At 41.9% G+C, this 22,782-nt stretch overlaps 2 protein-coding genes across 4 annotated transcripts; one reads left to right on the top strand and one right to left on the bottom strand.

Annotated features, from left to right (window-relative positions):
• The first annotated feature begins 742 nt into the window (after nucleotides 1-742).
• On the top strand, nucleotides 743-22,415 carry ccnt2b (cyclin T2b). Of its 3 annotated transcripts, XM_076880773.1 has the most exons (11): nucleotides 743-897; nucleotides 1,810-1,968; nucleotides 10,732-10,916; nucleotides 11,451-11,532; nucleotides 11,621-11,749; nucleotides 16,012-16,072; nucleotides 16,354-16,416; nucleotides 16,510-16,555; nucleotides 18,637-18,800; nucleotides 20,193-20,263; nucleotides 20,367-22,415. In XM_076880773.1, exons 3-11 carry the CDS (start codon nucleotides 10,759-10,761, stop codon nucleotides 21,426-21,428), a joined length of 1,836 nt encoding a protein of 611 aa, XP_076736888.1. In that variant the 5' UTR covers nucleotides 743-897; nucleotides 1,810-1,968; nucleotides 10,732-10,758; the 3' UTR covers nucleotides 21,429-22,415. The 3 variants fall into 3 exon arrangements, 2 of the variants coding, with proteins under 2 accessions (XP_076736888.1, XP_004552623.2); XM_004552566.6 differs by lacking the exons at nucleotides 743-897; nucleotides 1,810-1,968 and having other exon boundaries at nucleotides 8,145-10,916; XR_001167595.5 differs by lacking the exons at nucleotides 743-897; nucleotides 1,810-1,968; nucleotides 20,193-20,263; nucleotides 20,367-22,415 and having other exon boundaries at nucleotides 7,418-10,916; nucleotides 16,510-16,886; nucleotides 18,637-18,773.
• On the bottom strand, nucleotides 13,030-14,133 carry LOC143414967 (general transcription factor II-I repeat domain-containing protein 2A-like). Its single transcript, XM_076880090.1, has 2 exons — nucleotides 13,469-14,133; nucleotides 13,030-13,376 (listed from the first exon to the last, which is right to left on the bottom strand). The coding sequence occupies exons 1-2, from the start codon at nucleotides 14,124-14,126 to the stop codon at nucleotides 13,030-13,032; spliced, it is 1,005 nt and encodes a 334-aa protein (XP_076736205.1). The 5' UTR covers nucleotides 14,127-14,133.
• Nucleotides 22,416-22,782: the final 367 nt, after the last annotated feature.

The following is a 22,782-nucleotide window of genomic DNA, read 5'->3' as shown; positions in this document are numbered from 1 at the left end:
AACAAAAGATATGGTGATTGATTTTAGGAAACAACAAAATGGGGACGTAGTCACTTTAATTAAAGGTCAGAAAATAGAGCAAGTACAATCATATAAATATCTTGGGACCATAACCAATGAAAAACTGAACTTTGATCAAAATTGAAAATCAGTTTGTAAAAAGGGTCACCAGCACCTTTATTGCCTTAGGACACTTGCTCATTTCCACACTGACCAAAAAATTTTAACTTTGTTTTATCGTTCTTTTATTGAGTCTGTTTTATCCTTTTGTTTGGTGGCATGGTTTGGTCAGACCTCTGTCACAGAGAAAAACTCTCTAAATCAGATAGTGAGATGGTCCAGTCGTCTGATAGGTGAGCCACAGTCTTGTTTAGCCTCCCTGTACTCTAAGCAGGTACAGAGGATGGCTTTATCAATCCTTAAAAATGGTTCCCATCGTCTAAGGGGTGAATTTCAGCTTCTTCCCTCAGAACGGAGGTTTCTATTTCCCGAGATGCAGGACAAAGCGTTATAAAAATAGCTTTGTCCCCGTTGCTGTCACTGAATTAAATAAGAACTGTTTTTGATTCGAAATATTAAAATGACTATATATGTGCCACAGTGAGGTTTATATCTTTACTAGGTATGTGTGTTTTAAAAGGATGCCAAATGCTGTCATTTGTTAAGCCGCCCTCGCCGTACCTCGGTGGGTCCATCAGGTCCTCCAGAAGCGTGAGCAGTTTGGTGAGTTTCACCATTTGGTCCAGGAGCTGCGCCTGGATGACGGCCGCTTTCAGCGGTACCACCGTCTTTCCCTCGCCCAGTTTGAGGACCTGCTGTCCCGCATTGGTTCAAGCATCGCCCGCTTAGACACCAACTACAGGCGCTCAATCCCTGTCGCCTATCCATCTGCCTGCGGTTAGTAAAAGTGTTTAATACGGTAGTCCTTTATTGATGCCTGTGCTAATGTATGCTAAACTATCGTTTATACACTGCTAACATGGATGTGCTATGCTAACAGTGAATGCTGTCGGTGTTTACTGATAGCAAACTGTGGTATGGAGACGACTGTTTATAATATTTCTAGTGATACTCAAAAGGTCTCATCAAGACCTGATTTAATTCGATTTATGCTGTTATCAGTGTTTGCATTGATAGCATGGCTGTGGTGTCGTATCAGTGTATGCTCTCGGTGTTTGCTGATATCAAACTGTGGTATGAGGACCACTGTGGGTTAATCTTTGTAGTGATACTCACTCCTTTTTTTTTATTTAGACCTGGTTTAATTCTGGTATAGTTGAATATTTGTATATAATCCCTGCAGCTGTCAGACTCTATAACAGGGGTCACCAGCCTTTCTTAAAACTGAGAGTTAGATAAAACTGTGAACAGTTTGGTTCATCTTTAGTTATATGGTTCTATCCAGCATATTCTATCTTGATATGCTGTCTTATCACAGGTTAATTTTTCAAAAATATTAGCAATGATTTATGCAAGGAAAAGGCTACGTACAACTCTTTATTTCTATTAATGTCTTACTTCATTGCTACCTGATTGACATGTTTAGGAATTATGAGTGATTGGCTCACTGTAGTTGTGAAAGTTGCTACCAATCAAATTATGATATGTTAAAGTTAAAACAAAACACAACTGACTGTTTTATATTAAATCTAATATATATTATGTAATTATCCTTATAATTACAAAATGTTTTATGTAAGATTTATGTTTTGTAATTTAAATCTGACATCACAAAAGTATTTTGGAGGTTGAATAATGTATTTTGTAACTGCAGTACACATAATACTAATTTTGAACAATTTTGTCCAGGTTCCTTGCCACCAGGGACTCCTTCAGGACCATCGCGTTCAGTTACAGAGTCGGTGTGTCCACGGTGAGCCAGATCATCCCCCAGGTAGCGACGGCCATCTGGGACTGTCTAGTGGATGACTTCATGGCTGTGCCTTCACCTGGAGACTCAAAGAGAAAGTATATACAGTGGTCCCTCATTTATTGCAGTAGGGTTTCTCAGAATAACTAGCCCCTCGCCACACACTTTATACACTTTATTCACTTTATTCATTTATTTTTTTTACACACACACATGAAGATTAGTCACAGTTCTCACAAGTTGATTCTCACAGTGCAAACCTTTGTAGATTTCAAAACGTAAAAGTATCATTATGCTGTTTTTTCTTCGTCTGCCTGCCACTTTTGTGCGCCTTTTTCCCTCCAGGAGTGATGATGTCATGATCACTCCATAAACCAATGAGATTATCACATGACATTTTTGAACGGGGATATTTCTTTTTAACTGTTTTCAATTTAACATAATATTTAAGTGTTTCTTAGTTTTAGACTAGTTGGTTAGTCTATTTCAATGTTTAAAACCATATCCCAGGGTTTTTACTTCACCATTTATGGAGTTTTAACAAGCAAATAAAAGACAGAGCTTAATTCTGTAAAGATTAGATGAAAAATACTCAAAGGATAAATTCAATTGGTTTATTATTTTGTTACATAAGTTGAAAAAAGTAAAGAAAAAATTAAAACAAGTAAATGAAGGGGGGGGGGAGAAAACCCCAACAATCCCCTCTGAGCAAGCACTAGGCGACAGTGGGGAGGAAAAACTGCCTTTTAACGGACAGAAGCCTCCAGCAGAACCAGGCTCAGGAGGGGGCAGTCAACTGCTGGGACTGGTTGGGGGGTGAGGGTGAAAAAAAGAAAAAAGATTAAGAAGGTAGGGAATATGTGTTAGGAGAGAAAGGGAGAGGGAGGACAGGAGAGGTGAAAATTAAGATGGATCACAGGTGGAGGAGGACGAGGCTAAATCATCTGAATAACCAGCAGAAGCCTCTTTTCTTCGTTTCCAGGTATTTTTCCATGAGCGCTTTTTTCTCCAGGATAAGGGTTCTCAACTGATCGTTTGTTTCTGCATTTTGCTTCTCGAGTTGCTCGCATCTTTGCTCCATTTCTTTTAATCCTGCTTGTTCTTTTCTAGGCTTTTCTTTCGGGTCTTTGTACAGGGAGTGCAGAATTATTAGGCAAGTTGTATTTTTGAGGAATAATTTTATTATTGAACAACAACCATGTTCTCAATGAACCCAAAAAACTCATTAATATCAAAGCTGAATGTTCTTGGAAGTAGTTTTTAGTTTGTTTTTAGTTTTAGCTATTTTAGGGTGATATCTGTGTGTGCAGGTGACTATTACTGTGCATAATTATTAGGCAACTTAACAAAAAACAAATATATACCCATTTCAATTATTTATTTTTACCAGTGAAACCAATATAACATCTCCACATACACAAATATACATTTCTGACATTCAAAAACAAAACAAAAACAAATCAGCGACCAATATAGCCACCTTTCTTTGCAAGGACACTCAAAAGCCTGCCATCCATGGATTCTGTCAGTGTTTTGATCTGTTCACCATCAACATTGCGTGCAGCAGCAACCACAGCCTCCCAGACACTGTTCAGAGAGGTGTACTGTTTTCCCTCCTTGTAAATCTCACATTTGATGATGAACCACAGGTTCTCAATGGGGTTCAGATCAGGTGAACAAGGTGGCCATGTCATTAGTTTTTCTTCTTTTATACCCTTTCTTGCCAGCCACGCTGTGGAGTACTTGGACGCGTGTGATGGAGCATTGTCCTGCATGAAAATCATGTTTTTCTTGAAGGATGCAGACTTCTTCCTGTACCACTGCTTGAAGAAGGTGTCTTCCAGAAACTGGCAGTAGGACTGGGAGTTGAGCTTGACTCCATCCTCAACCCGAAAAGGCCCCACAAGCTCATCTTTGATGATACCAGCCCAAACCAGTACTCCACCTCCACCTTGCTCGGCGTCTGAGTTGGACTGGAGCTCTCTGCCCTTTACCAATCCAGCCACGGGCCCATCCATCTGGCCCATCAAGACTCACTCTCATTTCATCAGTCCATAAAACCTTAGAAAAACCAGTCTTGAGATATTTCTTGGCCCAGTCTTGACGTTTCAGCTTGTGTGTCTTGTTCAGTGGTGGTCGTCTTTCAGCCTTTCTTACCTTGGCCATGTCTCTGAGTATTGCACACCTTGTGCTTTTGGGCACTCCAGTGATGTTGCAGCTCTGAAATATGGCCAAACTGGTGGCAAGTGGCATCTTGGCAGCTGCACGCTTGACTTTTCTCAGTTCATGGGCAGTTATTTTGCGCCTTGGTTTTTCCACACGCTTCTTGCGACCCTGTTGACTATTTTGAATGAAACGCTTGATTGTTCGATGATCACGCTTCAGAAGCTTTGCAATTTTGAGACTGCTGCATCCCTCTGCAAGATATCTCACTATTTTTGACTTTTCTGAGCCTGTCAAGTCCTTCTTTTGACCCATTTTGCCAAAGGAAAGGACGTTGCCTAATAATTATGCACACCTGATATAAGGTGTTGATGTCATTAGACCACACCCCTTCTCATTACAGAGATGCACATCACCTAATATGCTTAATTGGTAGTAGGCTTTCGAGCCTATACAGCTTTGAGTAAGACAACACGCATGAAGAGGATGAAGTGGACAAAATACTCATTTGCCTAATAATTCTGCACTCCCTGTATATGATAGGGCAACACCCCCACTTGCTCTTAACACTGTACATTACACATTTACATGATATACATATTTACATGATATTCACATATCAACATTTATGTTCCAAACAAAATATGCGTAAATTTATCTATTTCCACTTTACTTACAGACTTAGTCATGACGTCTGCTACCATGTCTTCTGTTGCACAATATTTAACTTGTACTTCCTTCTCAGTTATAGCAGACCTAATAAAATGATACTTGACGTCGATGTGTTTACATCTTTGACGGTTTATAGGATTTTTGGACAATGCAATTGCACCTTGATTGTCTGCAAGAATGGTAACTGGTGAATATTGCCTTTTAATGTCCATGCCATTAAGTAGCTGTGAGAGGTATAAGCTTTCTTGTACTGTGGCGGCCATCGCCATGTACTCTGCCTCGCACGTTGACAAAGCTACTGTAGCTTGCTTCCTGGTTTTCCAGCAGATCACTGGCCCATTTTTGGATAGTACAAAACAATAACCCGTTGTACTTCTCCTGTCACTCAAATCTGTGGCCCAATCTGCATCGCTGTATGCTATAAGATTTAGGTTTCCTTCTGTCCTTTTATAGCACAGCTCTTTGTTTAGTGTCCCCTTAAGGTAACGTAATACATGTTTTGCTGCTGTTCAATGATGCTCTTTTGGCTCAGATAGGGATTGTGACAGTTTGCTCACTATCCAACTCAAATCTGGTCTTGTACATGTCATTAGGTAAATCAAACTGCCCACTAATTCTCTATATTTTCCTGAATCAGCTGATTCACCATGTGCATCAAAGTCATTTTTGAGTTCACAAGGAGTAGAACGTGGCTTACAGTCAGACATTTTGAACCTTTCCAGGATTTTTGTGACGTACCGTGTCTGGTTTAGTCTTATCTCATGGTTCTCTTGTATACAGTCAATACCCAGAAATGTTTGAGCTCACCAAGATCCTTCATTTTAAATTTCTCATTCAACATTTGTTTCACGTTTCTGATAGCGTCTTCACTGTTGGCAGCTATGATTACATCATCAACCCAGATGATAAGAATCACTGTCTCACTCGCTGTCTGTCTGGAATATACACAATGGTCTACAGGATTTTGTTTGTAACCTTTTTCACATAAATGGTCATGTAACATCTTATTCCAGTTCCTGCCAGATTGTTTCAAACCATATAGTGATTTGTTTAGTTTGCAGACCAGTTTTTCACCTGTGTCTGATTTTACTTCAAAACCTTCTGGTTGCTGCATATACACCTCAAAATCGATTGGGGCGTGCAAATAAGCAGTCTTCACGTCCATTTGATGGAGTTTAAAGTTGTACCGTACTGCTAATTGCATCAGAGTACGCACTGATGTCATATCTGCAGTCGGCGAAAAGGTTTCTTTGTAATCAATGCCTTGAACTTGGCTATAGCCTTTAGCAACATATCTTGCTTTAAATGTTTTAGTCCGATTCGGGTTCTCTTTTATCACATACACCCATCTCCCTCCCACTGCATTTTTACCTTCTGGCAGCGTGGTTAGAGTAAACGTATTATTGTCTTTCAAGGATCTCATTTCATCTTCCATAGCATCTGACCAACACTTAGAGTTCGATGACTGCATAGCTTCTTCAAATGTCTTTGGTATGTTATACATCACCCTGTAACAGTAATCTACAGTCAGCGATGTTTGGTCGTCTTCTGCAGTTTGGACATAGTCTTTCAGGTAATCTGGCCTTCTCCTGTTTCGTTTAGGATATCGTTCAGACTCTGTTCTGTCACTCTGTTTGTCTGAGTTTTGTGTGTCATTTATGACATTGTCCTGAATGTCACTTTCAGGTTCCAGGATCATACTTTCATTTGATCTCTGGTCATTCCCTGTTTTGTCCATTCTAGCGGGGTACTTCAAGATGTCCCCTGGAGTCAAATCATCATCTCCATCGTCATCATCCTGAGTGGTCTGGGTTTGGTGCTCAACTACACCTTTAGTGAGGAACTTAACCAACCTATGTTTAAGAACTCGTCCTGTTTTAGGGTAGTAGACTAGATATGACGGACTGTTTTTATCGTAACCCACAAAAACTCCTTCGTCACATCTCGCATCTAACTTCTTTTTGTTGTGTCCGTAACCGTAGCAAACTGATCCAAAGATCCCCATCCTCGACATGTCTGGCTTCTTTCCTGTCAGCATGTAATAAGGGGTTTGCTTTGTGCGTCTGTTGTAACACCTATTACGAATTACTGCGGCAGTCATAACAGCATAAGTCCATAATCTCTTTGGCAGGTTACTTTCGATCAACATACACCGTGCCATTTCAAAAAGTGTTCGCCATTGTCTCTCAGCAGTCCCATTCTGATGAGGTGAATACGGCGCTGATGTCTCATGCTTTATCGTGTTTTTATTTAACAATGTCTGAAACTCTTTAGATGTAAATTCAGTTCCATTGTCTGACCTGATTCTCTTTACTTGCCCATAAGGGGCGACGTCTGCCAAGAATCTTTCAGTTGCTTTTACGGTGTCACTTTTAGCCTTTAAAAAGTACACAAACATTGTGCCTGAGTAATCATCAGTAAATGCTAACGTGTACCTGAACCCGTCTTTAGCTTCTGGTTCTATCGGTCCAGCTAAGTCAGTGTGCACTAGCTCTAATGCTTCTTCTGCTCTTTCATCAGGCTCTCTATTCCTGGGTTGGATAAATTTCCCTTTTATACACACTTCACAATCTTGGTAATGTTTAGCTTTACCTTTTTATTTTCATACCCTCGGTAATGTTCTCTAGTTTAACCAAGTCTTCATAGTTACAGTGGCCGAGGATTTTGTGCCAAGTTTCTACATCATGACAGCCATTGCATTCGTTGTTGTCAACATAATGATCAGATGTAACACTGTTCAAATAGTATAGGCGTTCATATTCACTTATCTTAAACCTTGTCCCGTTCTTATGGATAAGCTGGTTGCAGCCCTTCTTGAAGGTTACTGAGGCTCCTTTAGCCGTCGCCGCCTGGACCAAGAAGATATCTTGCAGGTAAGAGGGAATGTAAAGGGCTCCCTCCAGTGTCGCCTTCACCTTTCGTCCCTCGCTGTCTTGTAGATAGACCTCCACATCTCCCCTCTTCAGTGCGACCCCACTCGTCCTCGTCCCGTCAGCTAACTCCATGAAGTGTCTTCCAGGTGCGAATGTCTCATCAAAACTTTTGAATCTCTGAATGTCCGTAATAATGTGAGAAGTGGCCCCTGTATCAACCATTAGGCTTCTCTGTTTCAGCCCTTGATTTCCACAGTCTTTAGCTTTGAACGCGAAACTATGATCTTCTGCATCGGTTACGTGTTTAGCAGTAATCTTCTTTCGTCGGCGACAGTCGCTGTCCTTATGCGTTGAGCTTTTGCAGTAACCGCACCACTGCTTCTCTTTTTGTTCTTTCCTTTCGGCCTTTGTGTAACACTCACGTGCTATATGACCCTTTTTTTCACAGTTGTAACATATGATTTCTGCATTGTCTCTCTCTTTCTTCCAGTTATTTGCCTTCATCACATTGTCTTCAGAACATGTGGCCTTTTCGGTGCTCTCGAAGCTTCTTAATTTAGCTTTGAATTCACTAAATGTCATTGCTTTGTCACTGTGGGTTACATGTATGGCAAACGGCTTGAAAGATTCAGGCAACCCTTTTAACACCATTGCAATAAGCAGTCCATCACTTAATGTCTCTTCTGCATTCCTCAGAGCTGTAATGGCAGTCTCAGCCCTTATCATATAGTCTGTGACGCTCTCGCTGGGCGTTTTCTGTAGCGACGTTAGCTCCGTATACAGGCTAATCACACGTTGTTTCCCCTTACCGGCGTAGTGCTCTCTCAGAATTCCCAACGCTTTCCGTCCGTCATCCCTGGCATCTCTCATCACGAGTGAAAGACTTCTATCATCCAATACTTGGATTAGCTCTGCATAAGCTACTTCATTCTTTTCATCCAAGGCTACGTTCACACTGCAGGTCTTAATGCTCAATTCCGATTTTTTTGATCAAATCCGATTTTTTTGTCTGCTCGTTCACACTACAAATAAAATGCGACAGCAAACGCGCTCTAGTGTGAACGCTCAAAGCGGCCCGCATGCGCAAAAGAAGACGTCATACACAACGCGCTCTGTTTAGACCCAGAACAAACTATATTGTTTGACTGATGGCCTTAATATAAAGACTTCGGACTTCATGTTTCCCGATTTTTGCTTTAAGTTATTTTGTTATTTACATAATAATGTAGATAACCTAATAATTATCCTCATTGCTGTTTTAGAGGAGCGGTGCTTCAAAGGATAGTTGCAGATTTCTGTCAGAATCTGCAGGTTATGCAGTACAAATAAAATGTTCACTTTTCTCCAACGTTGTCTTCCCAGCAGTTTCACCGGATGGCCAGGAAGCGTTCGCGATGTCTTCTCTGGCGCTGATAATTGGCGTCTGTCTTGTATCAGTGACGTAAAAGACGGATTTAATGCGGCTTGACCGTTCACACAGCAGTCGCTTTCTGAGACATCGGATCGGATTCAGTATGTGGTACTGATCGGATTCAGTACCACATACGAAAGTGACCCAGATCGGATTTGAAAATATCGGATTTGTGCCGTTCACACTGTCACACCATGATCGGATATGGGTCGCATAGGGTCAAAAAAATCTGATTTGATGCGCTTTCGCCTGCAGTGTGAACGTAGCCCAAGTCCTTGTCTTCTTCCTCCGACTCGCCGGGCTCGTCCAAAATGGCGGCCTTTAGCCCAAGTAGCCGCATGTATCCCAGGAACTTTGTTTCCCACAATTCGTAGTTTCTCTCATCTCCGTCGAAGCACAGACGGTTCCACCGGCTTCCCACATCCCTTCTGGGCCCATAACCTGTTGGATGTTCCATTTTCTAGGGCAGAAATACCGTGGTAACTCGCACATCTCATGGAGGAATAAACCACATACACCTTGTTAGAGTTTTACATCAGAGGCACACGCCTTCCTCTGCGCCAACATTTATTGAACACACACTTCCGTATTTATACCTTTCAGATTAAGAGCACATACATATATGATAGGGCAACACTGAAGTTGGATTATCTGGTATATAATGATGTGCTATGTGATTGCTAGCGACACAGCTATGTTAGCATAACATTAGCATAGTGAAGCTGGAGGATGAACGCCAACTTTTTTTCCACTCATTAAAAGTTAACGTGAGGGATTCTGGTGGTCAGGGACAAATGCAATCGCATAGCAAGATGCTATACACGGGCCAAACTTCAGTCAGGAGAACAACTGATTATTACTCATCCACAATACGAGGTTAGTTATTAATATACTGCAACAACATGGGAATAGAACAGTTGCGAGAGAATTCAACATTAATGAATCAATGTTACGGAAATGGAGGAAGCGTAGTTTTTGGCTTTCCCCATATTTCAAAAGTGCTTCATCTCTTTGCTATGACTGTCGCCCGCCATAATTTGCAGATGATAATGGTTTTAGCTGCTGCCATGCTTTCACCAAAACAGGCGCAGCTTGATGACATCATCAACATGTGCTAACTACTTTAATGCACAGTGATCATTTTTTGGATGTGTAAACATCCATAACAGTAAAATTGTTAATAAATAAACAAACAAACAAACAGAACTAACCCGCATGCCTGCTTTCATAAGTCTTTTGTACTTTATGTTTGATTTTAATAAAAATCGGCACAAAGGTAAAGCAGTCAAAGGGCACTTGCATCATTATATACACTTATACATATAATACATATAATAGCAGCAATGCCCAAAGTACAGTTGTGACCTGTAGTGGGTAATATTTAATAATATAAATATTTTCGTTTTTACTTTTTAAATCGAGTCCGTACTCCCGTTCTCGCTAGTCTTAATTTAAATGGTTACTGCGAAACTACACAGACAAGCTGTTAGTGTTTCTGGGCTAAATAAAGCAACCTACTGGAGTAATTACATAATTCAGCTTTAGTTTTCGGGTTCGTTTGTTTTTTATTTGTAAACAAAATCGGGTTGGAACACCAGTAACGCATTGTCTACACGGCATGCGATTTGCACCACCGACCGTCGGGGCGCTATTCACAGAATATATTACCGGTTTCGTGTCGGTTTACGCGTCTTCTCTCTTCCTTCCGGTGCCCCGCTTGCCCCACTCCCTCCCGGTGCTAGACCGTCGGGCTTGGCAGTGGGAGCGTAATGGCGGTCCACCGGGGACCCTCTACGAAATGGCTCTTCACCCGGGAGCAGCTCGAAAATACGCCGTCTCGACGCTGTGGAATAGAAGCAGACAAAGAGCTCGCTTACCGACAGCAGGCTGCCAACTTAATCCAAGAAATTGGCCAGAGACTCAACGTGTATCCTTTCTGAAACGCTGAGTCTTGCCGGACGGCAGGCGGGCTGTCTGTAGTTAGCATTAGCATAGAGTGCGGCTCGAAATGAAATGCTTGTTATATTTTATGCTGTGATTGTGTAAACAGGTGTCCAATGGTTCGGTGTTGTATACATAGGCCTCTCTGATAAGATGAGCCATTTTAACTCCTCTCACAGGACGTTTGTGACCCGCCGGAGGTGATGAGGCCCGCTAGCTAGCTTAGCCATTGTTTGGCTCGTCAGTCTGTTGTTTCTATTGTTAGCTTTTGTCTACTAAAAGCAGAGATACTGATATTAGTCGTATGTGTGTTGTAAACATTTTGCCACTCTATACACGATTCCAGCCCACATTGGAAATGTGGGCTTTGTGTAATTATGAGTGTGTTGACAGGGTTTTAACCCGCGGCCTCACGTTTTGCGATCTCCAAGGCCTTAACTCAGTACTAAGCTTTCTAATCTAATGGCGTTGTTTATTTGCCTGTGAACCATCCATGTGATTTCCTTAACCGTTCACTCAGCTCTCAATTAATTATCAACACTGCTATAGTTTATATGCACAGGTTTTATATGATCCACTCCTTCACCAAATTCAATAGAAATGTAAGTATCGCTGCGTTGTTCGCTGATATCACGATCACCTTTGCCGCAGACTAGCAAAACTGTGTTTTTCCTTTCCTCCCTTGTATAGATAATTTCCCAGACTACGTTGTTCCTGGCAGCTAAAGTTGAGGAGCAGCCCAGGAAGCTGGAGCACGTCATTAAAATAGCCCATGCCTGGATTAACCCACAAGATCCTCCCCTGGACACTAAAAGCAACGTGAGTAAACTGTGACTGCTCTGGAGCTTATGTTTTTCCATACTTTGTAAGTTAATGTTTCACAGACCTTACAGTGTGGTTTTTAGAGGTTACATATGGATTGTACTGATGCTGCGACTAGTAGAAACGTGAAGCCGAGGTTTTTGGTCTATTTGTTTTTCTTTTCGATATGTGTCCTGCTGATCTATTTTATTTCAGATCTCTTATTTAGCTCTGGAAAACTTTAACACATGTTGATCACTAGTTCTGAGGTTTTACGATCCCTCGGTTTATGCCAGTATATAATCTTCTAAACCAACATTGTGCCATGAGCTGAAAGGAAACAGTCTTAAAGGTTGAGCACCTTTTTCCATGGTCTGATTATCCTATCATTACCTTGTGAGATTGGAAATAACAATACCACTACTAGGAGTGAGCCTGGGTCATTTGGGGGTTATGTGACCGTTAAGGTAGTGCTAGCTATCCTTTATAATGCATACTACGTGGCCCCAAGCACAAAAAACGGTGCTGTTCCTAGAGAAAGGAGAGGCGGAGACATACCTGGAAGTTATCTCACTCCCAGTGTGAAGTGAATGTTTGCTGGAAAGCCTTGCTCACATATGGTTGGTGACTAATTCCAAAGCGTAGGATGACATCAGCTAAATAGACAAAATGGCTCTTAACATTTGTCTTTTGGACCTTTCACCCTTTTTAAATGTATAAAAAAAACTTGCCCGTCCTTCTTCTCTTCATCGGGTTCTAACCATGTTTATACTAGAGCAGGGGTGGGCGAACTTTTTGATTCGTGGGCCACATTGAGTTCTAACATTTGACAAAGGGGCCGGAACAGGAGCAGATAGATGGCATGCTTTGAAAACATCACCTCATTGGGGGGAAAAATACACATCTTGGGATATGGAGAAAACATGTGCTTTAATTTCCAATGAAAATGAAGAAGAACATTACAATAAAATCTCTGACTTCGAAATGAGTCTTTAAACACTGAAAATCAAATAAATGAACATTTTATTTTAAAGCACTGAAAGTTCTGTTATCCTTCAGGATATCACATCACTCTCCTCCTGACTCTTTTTTTTTTTTTTTTTTTTTTTTCCAAAAACGGTAGGAGATGCAGATGTACTTGTCCTGTTCCTTTTATTCAATTTGTTTCCCCGGTGCCAAAAGTCAACAACGACCAGTGCAAGAACGAAACAGTTGCAGCAAGTCAGTCTGTGAAGCGTTATATTTGATCTGCGCACACTGTTCATTTTAACAACGTGCGTATCACGGAGACACACATTTTAATGGGAGCAGTGTTGTTGGTCTCCTTTTTTAGGCAGCGCATCAAAGTCTGGAGTTAGTTTTGTTGTGGCGATTCTCAGGATGGATCTGAGGTGTAGGTCTGTTAACTTGGATCTGTGGCTGGCTTTGTTGATGTTCATGACGCTGAATGTCTGTTCACACACGAAGGTAGAGCCGAACAAAGCCAACATCATCTGCGCTTTTCGTCTTAGATTTGGAAACGCGGCATCATTGAGTGAAGCATAGAAGTCATTTAGTTTCAGAGAGCTGAACTTCTCTTTTAAGGCAGGGTTGGACTGAAGGTCGATGAGTTCGAGCTGAAGCTCCTCTGGAGCTGTTTCAGGGTCTTGTGACAGAGGAAAGGCCAGTGATTGTCAATTTTATCGAAATCCAAAAACCGACGGCAGAATTCTCCGTGCAGTGCATCCAGTGACTCACTGTATTTCTTTACTTTTGCTCCGGCCTCTTTCAGCGTGCCTAGTGTAGGAAAATGAGTGAATGACGTGTTCAAAATCTGCCTGGAGAATAAAGCCAGCTTGGATTTGAAGGCTTTCACGTTTGTGTGCATGTCATGCACAAAGTGCTCCTTCCCCTGCAGTTTCACGTTGAGCTCATTCAAGTGTGAAAATACGTCCGTAGCAAACGCAAAGTCACACATCCAGCTGTTGTTGCTCAGCTCAGGAAATTCCTCAGTCTTCCCCTGCCGCTCCAAAAACACGCCAATCTCCTCTTTGAGCTCCCACACTCGTTGAAACACTTTGCCCAAACTCAACCAGCGGACACGGGAGTGATAAAGCAGGTCCTGGTGATCCGCATCCGTTTCCTCCAAGAATGCAATGAACTGACGGTGCTGAAGTCCCCGTGCGCGTATGAAGTTGACAAGTTTCACCTCAGGATTCACAACATGATTCAGCTGTAACACCGATTTACATAGAGATTCCCGGTGGAGGATGCAGTGGAGAAAAATGACATCCTGGTCAGGGTTTTCATCTTTCACTTTATTCTGGATTCTCCTCAGCAGGCCAACGTTTTTTCCCGTTAAATTCAGAGATCCATCTGTGGTGACGTTAACAAGCTTACTCCGGGGAAGCTTCATCACATCAGAATTGCAGGGGAAATAAAACATTAACAAGGTTAATTTATTAATTTTTTTTCAAGTTTGGCAGGCCGGATCAAAACGTTTGATGGGCCGTAGTTTGCCCATGCCTGTACTAGAGTCTTTCATTGGTTTGGCACAACTGTTCCCCACAACCACATTTATATAAAAGAGGGCAGATGCATAACCATTATTTTTCTTTGCATGTGAAGGCCCACTCCTGTGTGTCAGAAGTGCCAGATGTCGACATGGCTGAGTAGATCGGGATAATAATAATTTAATGTGAAAATGAGCTGGAAAGGCCTTGATTAACAAAGTGATTACTTTGAGCTCTGCTGTCTGGTGAAAAGCAGGCGACACTCATGAGATGTGTACTGGAGTCTGTGTGGATCGCACCATTTGTTAGGTTTGACCTCTGACTGGAGGCAGCGATGGCAGGCAGCAAACTGCAGCTTTTTGTCTGTAAAGTAATCGCAGCTGCAGTTTGATGTCTAGAATAAACGTATCTGTTGTCACAGCTGACTCTGAAGTCAGAGACTGATGTGAGTTAATTACTGAATTTGCTTAATTTAATCAAATGCTTTTCACAGAAGTAGCCTCTGTTACAGTTCGCTGAGTGTCATCATAGATAATGTTGAGTATCAGAGACTGTTAAACGTGAGTTGCATGCTGAATTTTCTTAATTTAATCAAAAGTCTTTCAGTCTTAGTTTGTTGTACAAGAAAGGACAAAGATAATTTGGTTACATCCAAATTTTTTCATGTTTTGCAGCATGGCTGTTTCTTTTGTTTTTCCTCTGTCATAAGCCATATTGGCTTTTTTGAGGTTTTAAACTTCCATTTGCTTAAAAGAAAATGTAATTGTTAATGATGATTGGGTGGGCTTAATTCAGTCTTGACTGTTAGCACAAGGTGACCGCCACAAGTATACAGAAAAAATTCCACCCATCCAAAACGGAGACGGACACACATCAACCTTTTCAGTTTTTGTATAAACGTGTCTGTGTATGTCAGCGTGTGTGTGTCCACCAAATTAAACCAATTATATCCAGTAGAGTTCACAAAGAAATGATACTTGGTTATAATTTATACTAAAATTCCTACTGAATTACGAAACTTCTTTACAACAGCATCGATACCAACAGTGCTGTCTTTTGCCTCAGCCTTCGACACACAACTTCACACAGCTCCTCCTCTCACTAACAGCTGAAGTAGTTAACCTTCATAACACTGAAGAAGAGTTCAGGAGGAATTTCAGAGGTCAGGAAAGTTTCCATTTCAACAGCATTAAAGTATTAAACAGTTTTCATAAATGTTAACCTGGAAGGCGCACACGTTAGCATTAGCCATTTACCTTTTAGCAGTTATCTGATAGCCACATTAGCCATCTGTTAGCATTAAAGTAACAGCTGGTAGACTGCAGGTCGTGCTGGAGTACTGAGCCGTGGCAGAGTAGATTACAAACACTGACGGGTCGCTGGCTTTATGAACTAGCAGGCGATCCGTAGCTGAACTGAGTAGAGTTCAGCGTGTGGAGAACTAATCCGAGCAAATAATGAGTGAAATCCAGAGCAGAGCAGGAATCAGATGGGTTTCAGGTCTGATGAGCAGAACTGGGGATGTAAACAGCTGCAGCAGAAATGAATTCTGCGCCATTGCTCCTGTTGTTGCAGCATGGTGTCGACACCTTTCCATGGCATTGAAAATGGTATCGAGTTTGAAATTCGAGTTTTGTGACATCCCTAATGTATAATGCTAACAGGCTTGCTCCATTAACATTCCTGTCCACTGATTGTATTTTTGTTTTGTGTGTGCGCTTATAAAAATGGATTTGTTTGTGGTTGTCGAGGGTCGTTTTTAATTCTTCACGGCTTGATCTGTTTCAGGCATTCCAGCAGCAGGCACAAGAGCTTGTAGCACTGGAAACAATCGTGCTACAAACTCTGGGTGAGTACAGGCTGCGCTGCACAGACTGCACACACTTTCTGCTGTCCTTGGTTTTCCTGGTTTCTACAATAGACCAGTGTAACACCAAGAGGGGGGTTACACACAGAAGAAAATGACTAAAGTACCACACATGCATGCTGACACTTTTTCACATATTCTGATGCAGCGTTTTTCCTCCCGTTCTGTTGAGCAAATGTAAAAAAAACCCCAAAACATTATCTCACTGATGTTCTGCTTCTGTATTTGCACCTCTGCCTGACAATCTTCCTTCCTGGTTGCAGGTTTTGAAATAACAGTTGATCATCCGCACACAGATGTTGTGCGATGTTCCCAGCTAGTGCGAGGTATTACCTTTTTCCTCACCTGTTACTTTTCAAGAACTACTGCTGTGTGTTATCAGCTTTGCTCTAAAACCAGTTTTTTCTCTTGTTTTACAGCAAGCAAGGATTTGGCACAGACTTCCTATTATATGGCTACCAACAGGTTGTTATCCTGTTCCCATTATTGCACTGTAATGGCACACTATAGCTTCCTGCACTGCAGGGTACCCCTTCCTGTGTCCAACGCCCTGTTTGCACTTGGATCCTGGGAACCCCCAATGGGGAAGTACCGACCAGGCTGCTGTGTGCGGTGTATTGTACAAGGGCTCTGTGTTGGCACATAGGGGTTGAATGCACAATGTGGAGTGTAGTGTTGCTGTTTACCTCTCGAAGTTGTTTGGTACCGAGTGCACATGTCTTTAAAAAAAAAAGTCTCAAACGGTAGCCTGAATATAGATTGCCACTAAAGATTCTTAAACTTTTAGAGTTTCTTGGTAAGTACGGTTACTGTTCTTTTTAAATGTTTCTTTTTGATCTTTTTTTAAATCCAGAGGAGCTAACAATGAAACGCCAAACTATACTGCAAACTGAATGCTTTTGTTCTAGAGGACTCCAGAGGGTCACTACGGAGTACTGTGAGGAATATTAGCTAGCTCAACAAAACCTAAATCCCTTCTTCCTTCAGACTCTGTTCGTGCTCACATAACAAGGGGCACTTCATGCGTTACGTGAATCTTTTTCCACACAAGATATTTGTGAGTCTTGTCTTCTCCATTCAGTCTTAATCAGATGAAGGGTTCGCTTTAAACTGGATTTACCTAAGCATTAAAACTGTCCCATACTCTTAATTTTGGAGACATGGATGTTGTTTTGGTTTGTACATATCAAAGTGAAAATCATGTTGATTGGGGGAGAAAGTATATTACAAAGGGCATTTAAGCTGATTTCAAACTAAACCTCTGAACGTAAGTCTCCTGGTTTTATGTTACCATGGTGATTTAGCCTGGTAAAAAGACAGCCACTGTTGTGACATAGGAAGCTCGACATAGCAAACGTTTAGTTATTCAAGTTTTTTTGTTTTACAGATGAATAATAGACACATCTTTTACTTACTTTCTCCTAAAGTTTTAGACTAAGGCTAATAGAGTTGAAACATATAATAAAGTGCAAATATATATTGTCTGTGGGCTTCAAATGCAACAATAGGCCTCTATTTTTTTAAGCACACACTCTGTATATAAAAGATGGACATTGCTACTGTGACATAACCCATTTCTTTGCAACCCCATATTTAAACGCTTCTGTTAGTTGGGCCTGTGTGTTCTGCTTGGAAGAATATAGACGTCATTGTTCATTTAGCTTCCAGTGATTCAAAGACATTTGATGAATGACTTGTTAAGCTTGTTGGTACTTAGTACTGTTGGTGTGTAGCTAGCTGTGTACACACAGGGGTACATAAACTAGCTTTGACACATTCTTCCAACAAAAACAACGACTTGTAGCTCAGTGTGGACTACTTATTGGCCTGAACTTTTAAGGGAGCGACAGCTGAGGTCACCACGAAAGAGGTGTGAAACATCATCAGGGGAAACGGCATGAAAAGCGCAGACAGTGGGCTTTGCGCTTCTCTGCAGCCGGCTGAAGGACACGTAAGAGCACAAGCAAGAGTGGCCCACAGACTGGTTGTGACATTAAACTGCTGTGACATGATGACTTCAAAGCTGCCCACAGGCTTTGTGGGGCAGTTTGCAGTGTAGTTTGGGTGTTAGGGTGTGGGAGAAATTAACTGTAGAAAACTGAAAGCGTAATCACTTGTCTTGGCTATCAACATCAGTGTTTCTCAGTCTCAGCGTGGCTACATTTGAATCGTCACTAATTTTATACTGTATATAAGCGCTATGTAAAAATATCAAAACTGAAACTCTTTATTTTTCTTAAGAGATTAAGAAACGCTGTTGTTTTGTAATTTCCATCATTTTTACATTAACACAAAACAAATAATAAAAATCAGTACGTCTATATTTATGTAATCATTTGAGACATTTAGGAACACAATCTAACAGATATAGGTTTTAGACAGGGGAGTCCTGTGAGGTAAGGATATGTGTATGTGATACGAAGATAACTGAATCTGACAGTCACCACTGTTTGTCTGTTAAACAGTAAAATATATAGTAGATCATGCAAGTTGGTGCGCAGATCCGTCAGCTGACAGTCGTCTTTTGCGTTTCTTGTCTCCTGCAGTTTGCACCTCACCACCTTCTGCCTACAGTACAGGCCCACAGTCGTCGCATGTGTCTGCATCCACCTGGCCTGCAAGTGGTCCAAATGGGAGATCCCTGTGTCTACAGATGGCAAACACTGGTGGGAGTATGTGGACCGCACAGTAACGTTACAGCTGCTTAACGGTAAGAGCATATTTTGAGTTGTAGAAATTCACATCCCAGCAAAGTAAAGTCACACAGTTCGTACAAGGAAAGTGTCTTCTCAGCATTTCATAAAGCACAAAAAAGTTACAAACTCTTCTTTCTGATCAAGCATCTTTAAATGTGTTTAAAAAAGCAACATAAACTTCAAACACAATGTGTTCACCTTCCAACAGTGTGGTCTCTCTTCATCCACAGCTGCTGTGTTTTAGACAGATGGTGAATAAGCTGGGTCTCACTTTTAGCCCAGGCTCTCCCAGAGCTTCCAGCAGTAGTATATTACGGCATTGCCAACACTAAATTGGGTGTGACACAAGTGTTTGCTTTGTGTGGGCCACAAAGTTTTAGCACCAGCACATTTCCATGTCTTGTGTATCAGAGGAACTGAGGAATCTGTTTCTGTGCAGACTGTAGATCAGATCACGATAAACACTTTTCTCTTTTTATTGTCAGACTGCTGCACGAGTACGTAACAGTGACCTCACCCACAAAGACTAACACAAATCGGGCTTTGCTTTTCAGTAATTTATTTGTCCTGATTTTACAGCACAGAGGTCATCTGATAAAAATCCCCAAACACACATTAAAATGTTGGCTGTGCTGCGATTTCTGCTTTGTTAACATATAAAATCGCCCCTCAACCAAAGGTCCATTCTGAGCCAGGAAAACCCTGCATATGTACTACTTTCTAGTATGAGGTTTGACTTTATTTCACAGGGAACACTGAGGCTTTATGGAGCTGCAGCTCTATCTGGTGGCAGATGGCTGCATAACATTTAGGACACAACACCAGCACTGGGTATCAATTAAAATGTTTAATTATTAACATTTAGATTAAATGACAAGTACATCTGGTACCCAGGATTGAGAATAGTGACTGTTTTTGTCTAGTAGTCGCACACACCTGTAATTCACCTTTAATCTGAAAATGTGTTGCCCTAGTTCTTCATAGTCTGAAGGCTCCGACTTTAAATTTTAGCAACGTTACCTGTTTCCTTCCTTATCCCTCGTCTAGAACAGAGTTGACACTGGACCATCGTCTTACTCGTACTTTAAACGTTTCTTCTAAACAGCGAGCTCTGATCTGAATGGCCACGTTACTGCTGTCCTTAGAATAGTTCATCTGCTTATTCGGTGCATCTAGTGTCGTATGTTCAAACTGCAGTTATACAGTCTTTCACTGCAAATGGTGACACTGGTCGTCTTCCTTCTCTGGGTCCTGGAGTCCATCTGCAAGAGCTCTGTAGAGCCAGCTGATGGTTTTGTTTTGATAATTATAGCGAGTCCCGCTCAGTGGATTTGTCCACCTTGTGTGTTACAATTGAGCCCTTGTTAGAGAGCTGGTAGAGCTGAGGCTGCCTTGTTTGTTTTCAGAGCTCACCCATGAGTTTCTTCAAATCCTGGAGAAGACACCCAGCAAGCTGAAGAGGATACGAAACTGGAGGGTAGGTGAAAAACATCAGACAGCCCAGAACATAGGGCACAGCTGGTACTGTGGAGATTTGTATTGTTCGTATGTCATGCTGAGTTTGCCTTTTCTGTCTGCAGGCGATTCAAGCTGCTAAGAAGCCAAAGACAGATGGTTCAACTGGGGACACTGCCTTCCAGGGAACATCCTTAGAAAGCCTTCCTGGTGTCACCAACTCCTTTTTCCCCTCAGCATCAGACTCTACAGATATGCCCAACCTAAATACCATCACAACCCCGTTCGCCTCATACCAGCCACTAAACGACCAATCAAAGGCTTGCGGGTACGACCAGTTCTCCCAGCCCGCCCACTCAGACTTCACCCTGGTGAAGCCCAAACACAAAGCTGCAGGCGGGACTAGCAGCGAGCTCGCTGTGAACACCGCCGCTTTTTCGCGGCCACAGAAAGTCTTGACTCTGGAAAAGTACAGAGAGAAACACGCGGCCGAGCTGGCCTTGCAGAACGGCGTTAAGGAGGAGCCAAGCACAGATGTCTACACTCCTCCGCCGTTGTCCTCTCACCACCACAAGAAACGTTCTCAGCTGCAGCAGGTCAGCCAGCCGGGTGACAGGAAAGAAAAGCCCAGCTCTAAAAAACCTCGCCTCGCAGCCTCATACGCAGAAAACGGCTCGGCCACTAGCGAGGAGCTCAAAATGCGGATCAAAGTTTCATCGGAGCGCCACGGCAGCTCGGAGCAGGGTGGGGCTCTGCCAGGCAAAGACAAACACAGAGAGCACAGCAGCCACCGCCACTCGAAACACAGCCACTCGCACTCGTACTCCCTCAGTGCAAACAACAGAGGGGCAATAGACAACTCTTCCTTATCTGCCCGTACTCCCGGCAACCACTGCATCGAGGGCAGCTCCTCTGGCTCGTCTCGTAAGAGACCCCACCCTGATGCCGGCAACCACAATCACCACCATCACCACCACCACCACCACCACCACTCGTCTAAGAGCAGCAGGACCTCCAAAGGAAGCCTGAGCTCGTCTCACTACTCAGACAGCAACCAGAGGATGATGGAGCACCACGGCCATGACGGAACCAACGGCATGCTGACATCTAACGGGCAGCACACTGACTACAAAGACACTTTTGACATGCTGGACTCTTTACTAAGTGCCCAAGGGATGAACTTGTAACCCAGAGAGTCCCCAGTGTTGTCTACAATAAGGTATTACCATGTTTATTAAAATTTTAAAAATGATTTTATTTGTCTTAAGTTATCTGAATTCTGCATCACCCTCAGTCGTGTCTACACACTGATCATTGATGATTCTTGTCAAACTGTCAAATGTCATAGAGCTGTGTACTACTAGCTTGCAGCGCACACTCAAAAATTGGATGTTTTTGAAATGCGGCTGAAAAAAGAGGTTTTTAAATGTTCTCTTAACTTGAGCTGACATCTATTTTTAACACGGATGTTTTTAGTCACAAAAGGGAAGACGCAACGCAACCATTGTGACAGTTTACAGTTCATGTTTTTTTGTTTGTTTGTTTTTTCTTCCGTTTTTGTATGTTAAGACATTTTGTTTCACTAAAAATCTCAGGTCTTGAATTTTTGATAAAAGAACGAATCTTCCTCTGTTTGGGTTTATTACCTGTATCTGTGGAGATGTATCACCTCGTCGGTTTGCTGACGAAAACAAAAGCAAAACTTTGGCGTCTCTCTTAGGAAACACGGTCTGCATATATTTAAAAGAGCGCATCAACAGTTCTGAACAAATAAAAATGTGAGGGGAACTCCATTTGCCTATCGGGCCGTGCCTGAAGTTTTGTGCAGATTCACTATAGAGCTAAAATGAAGTTTACTTTACATCTGCTGTGAAAGTGCATTTAAGATATAGCGGCTGAAAGCGCAAAAAAAAAAAAGGCCGTGTGATTGTACCTTGTCAATTACTATTCAGTATGATAAATGTTATTAACTACAAGAAAATACAGATCTCTGAAATAAGATTGTGTATATAGGACTGTAGTTCAGAATTAAACTGTTATTGGTTTATTGCATCAGTCCAGACCTCCTTCCATTCAATGTATCATGAGATCTAAAGCAGACTCTGTATTGATGAACATATCCTTGATTTGTGTATTGGGAGCCCAAATAAAGGTGTAAAAGATAACATGCTGAATTATGGAAGTGTTTGACATTTTGTTTGTTACAATGTTGTTACGATGGGACTAAATTTTGTTACTGTGGGACAGTGAGTTTGTGACCACTCCAAAATGGCATAGCTGCGACAAACCAGTGGCCCAAACTGGAGTACCAGTTCTGAGCAAAAGTTTAAGTATGACCAACTTGAAAATTTTAAGCATGCCAAAGAATACGAGTACACCCTTTTGAGCTATCTGTGTGATGTACTGCACTCCCCAGCCTACATTTATATAGCAGACGCCTCCAAAGAGCCGTGCTCTGTGGGGGAGGCAAGCGGCTACAAGTCTAAGTACGGAAAACTGCTATGTTAGAGTTTGCCACAATGCATTTTCATCAAAACTGAT

The sequence above is a fragment of the Maylandia zebra genome, linkage group LG23, assembly GCF_041146795.1.
Source record: "Maylandia zebra isolate NMK-2024a linkage group LG23, Mzebra_GT3a, whole genome shotgun sequence".
NCBI lineage: Eukaryota > Metazoa > Chordata > Actinopteri > Cichliformes > Cichlidae > Maylandia > Maylandia zebra.
This window is presented reverse-complemented; position numbering and strand designations above follow the sequence as displayed.

Excerpts from the sequence above, each read along its gene's own strand:
- ccnt2b (XM_076880773.1), top strand. The coding sequence starts at position 10,759 with ATGGCGGTCCACCGGGGACCCTCTACGAAATGGCTCTTCACCCGGGAG. Across the intron at positions 10,917-11,450 it reads ATTGGCCAGAGACTCAACGT|CTCTCAATTAATTATCAACA; the intron begins GTATCCTTTCTG and ends CCGTTCACTCAG. Across the intron at positions 16,417-16,509 it reads ATGTTCCCAGCTAGTGCGAG|CAAGCAAGGATTTGGCACAG; the intron begins GTATTACCTTTT and ends CTTGTTTTACAG.
- LOC143414967 (XM_076880090.1), bottom strand. The coding sequence starts at position 14,126 with ATGAAGCTTCCCCGGAGTAAGCTTGTTAACGTCACCACAGATGGATCT. Across the intron at positions 13,377-13,468 it reads AGCAAAAGTAAAGAAATACA|ACCCTGAAACAGCTCCAGAG; the intron begins GTGAGTCACTGG and ends CTCTGTCACAAG.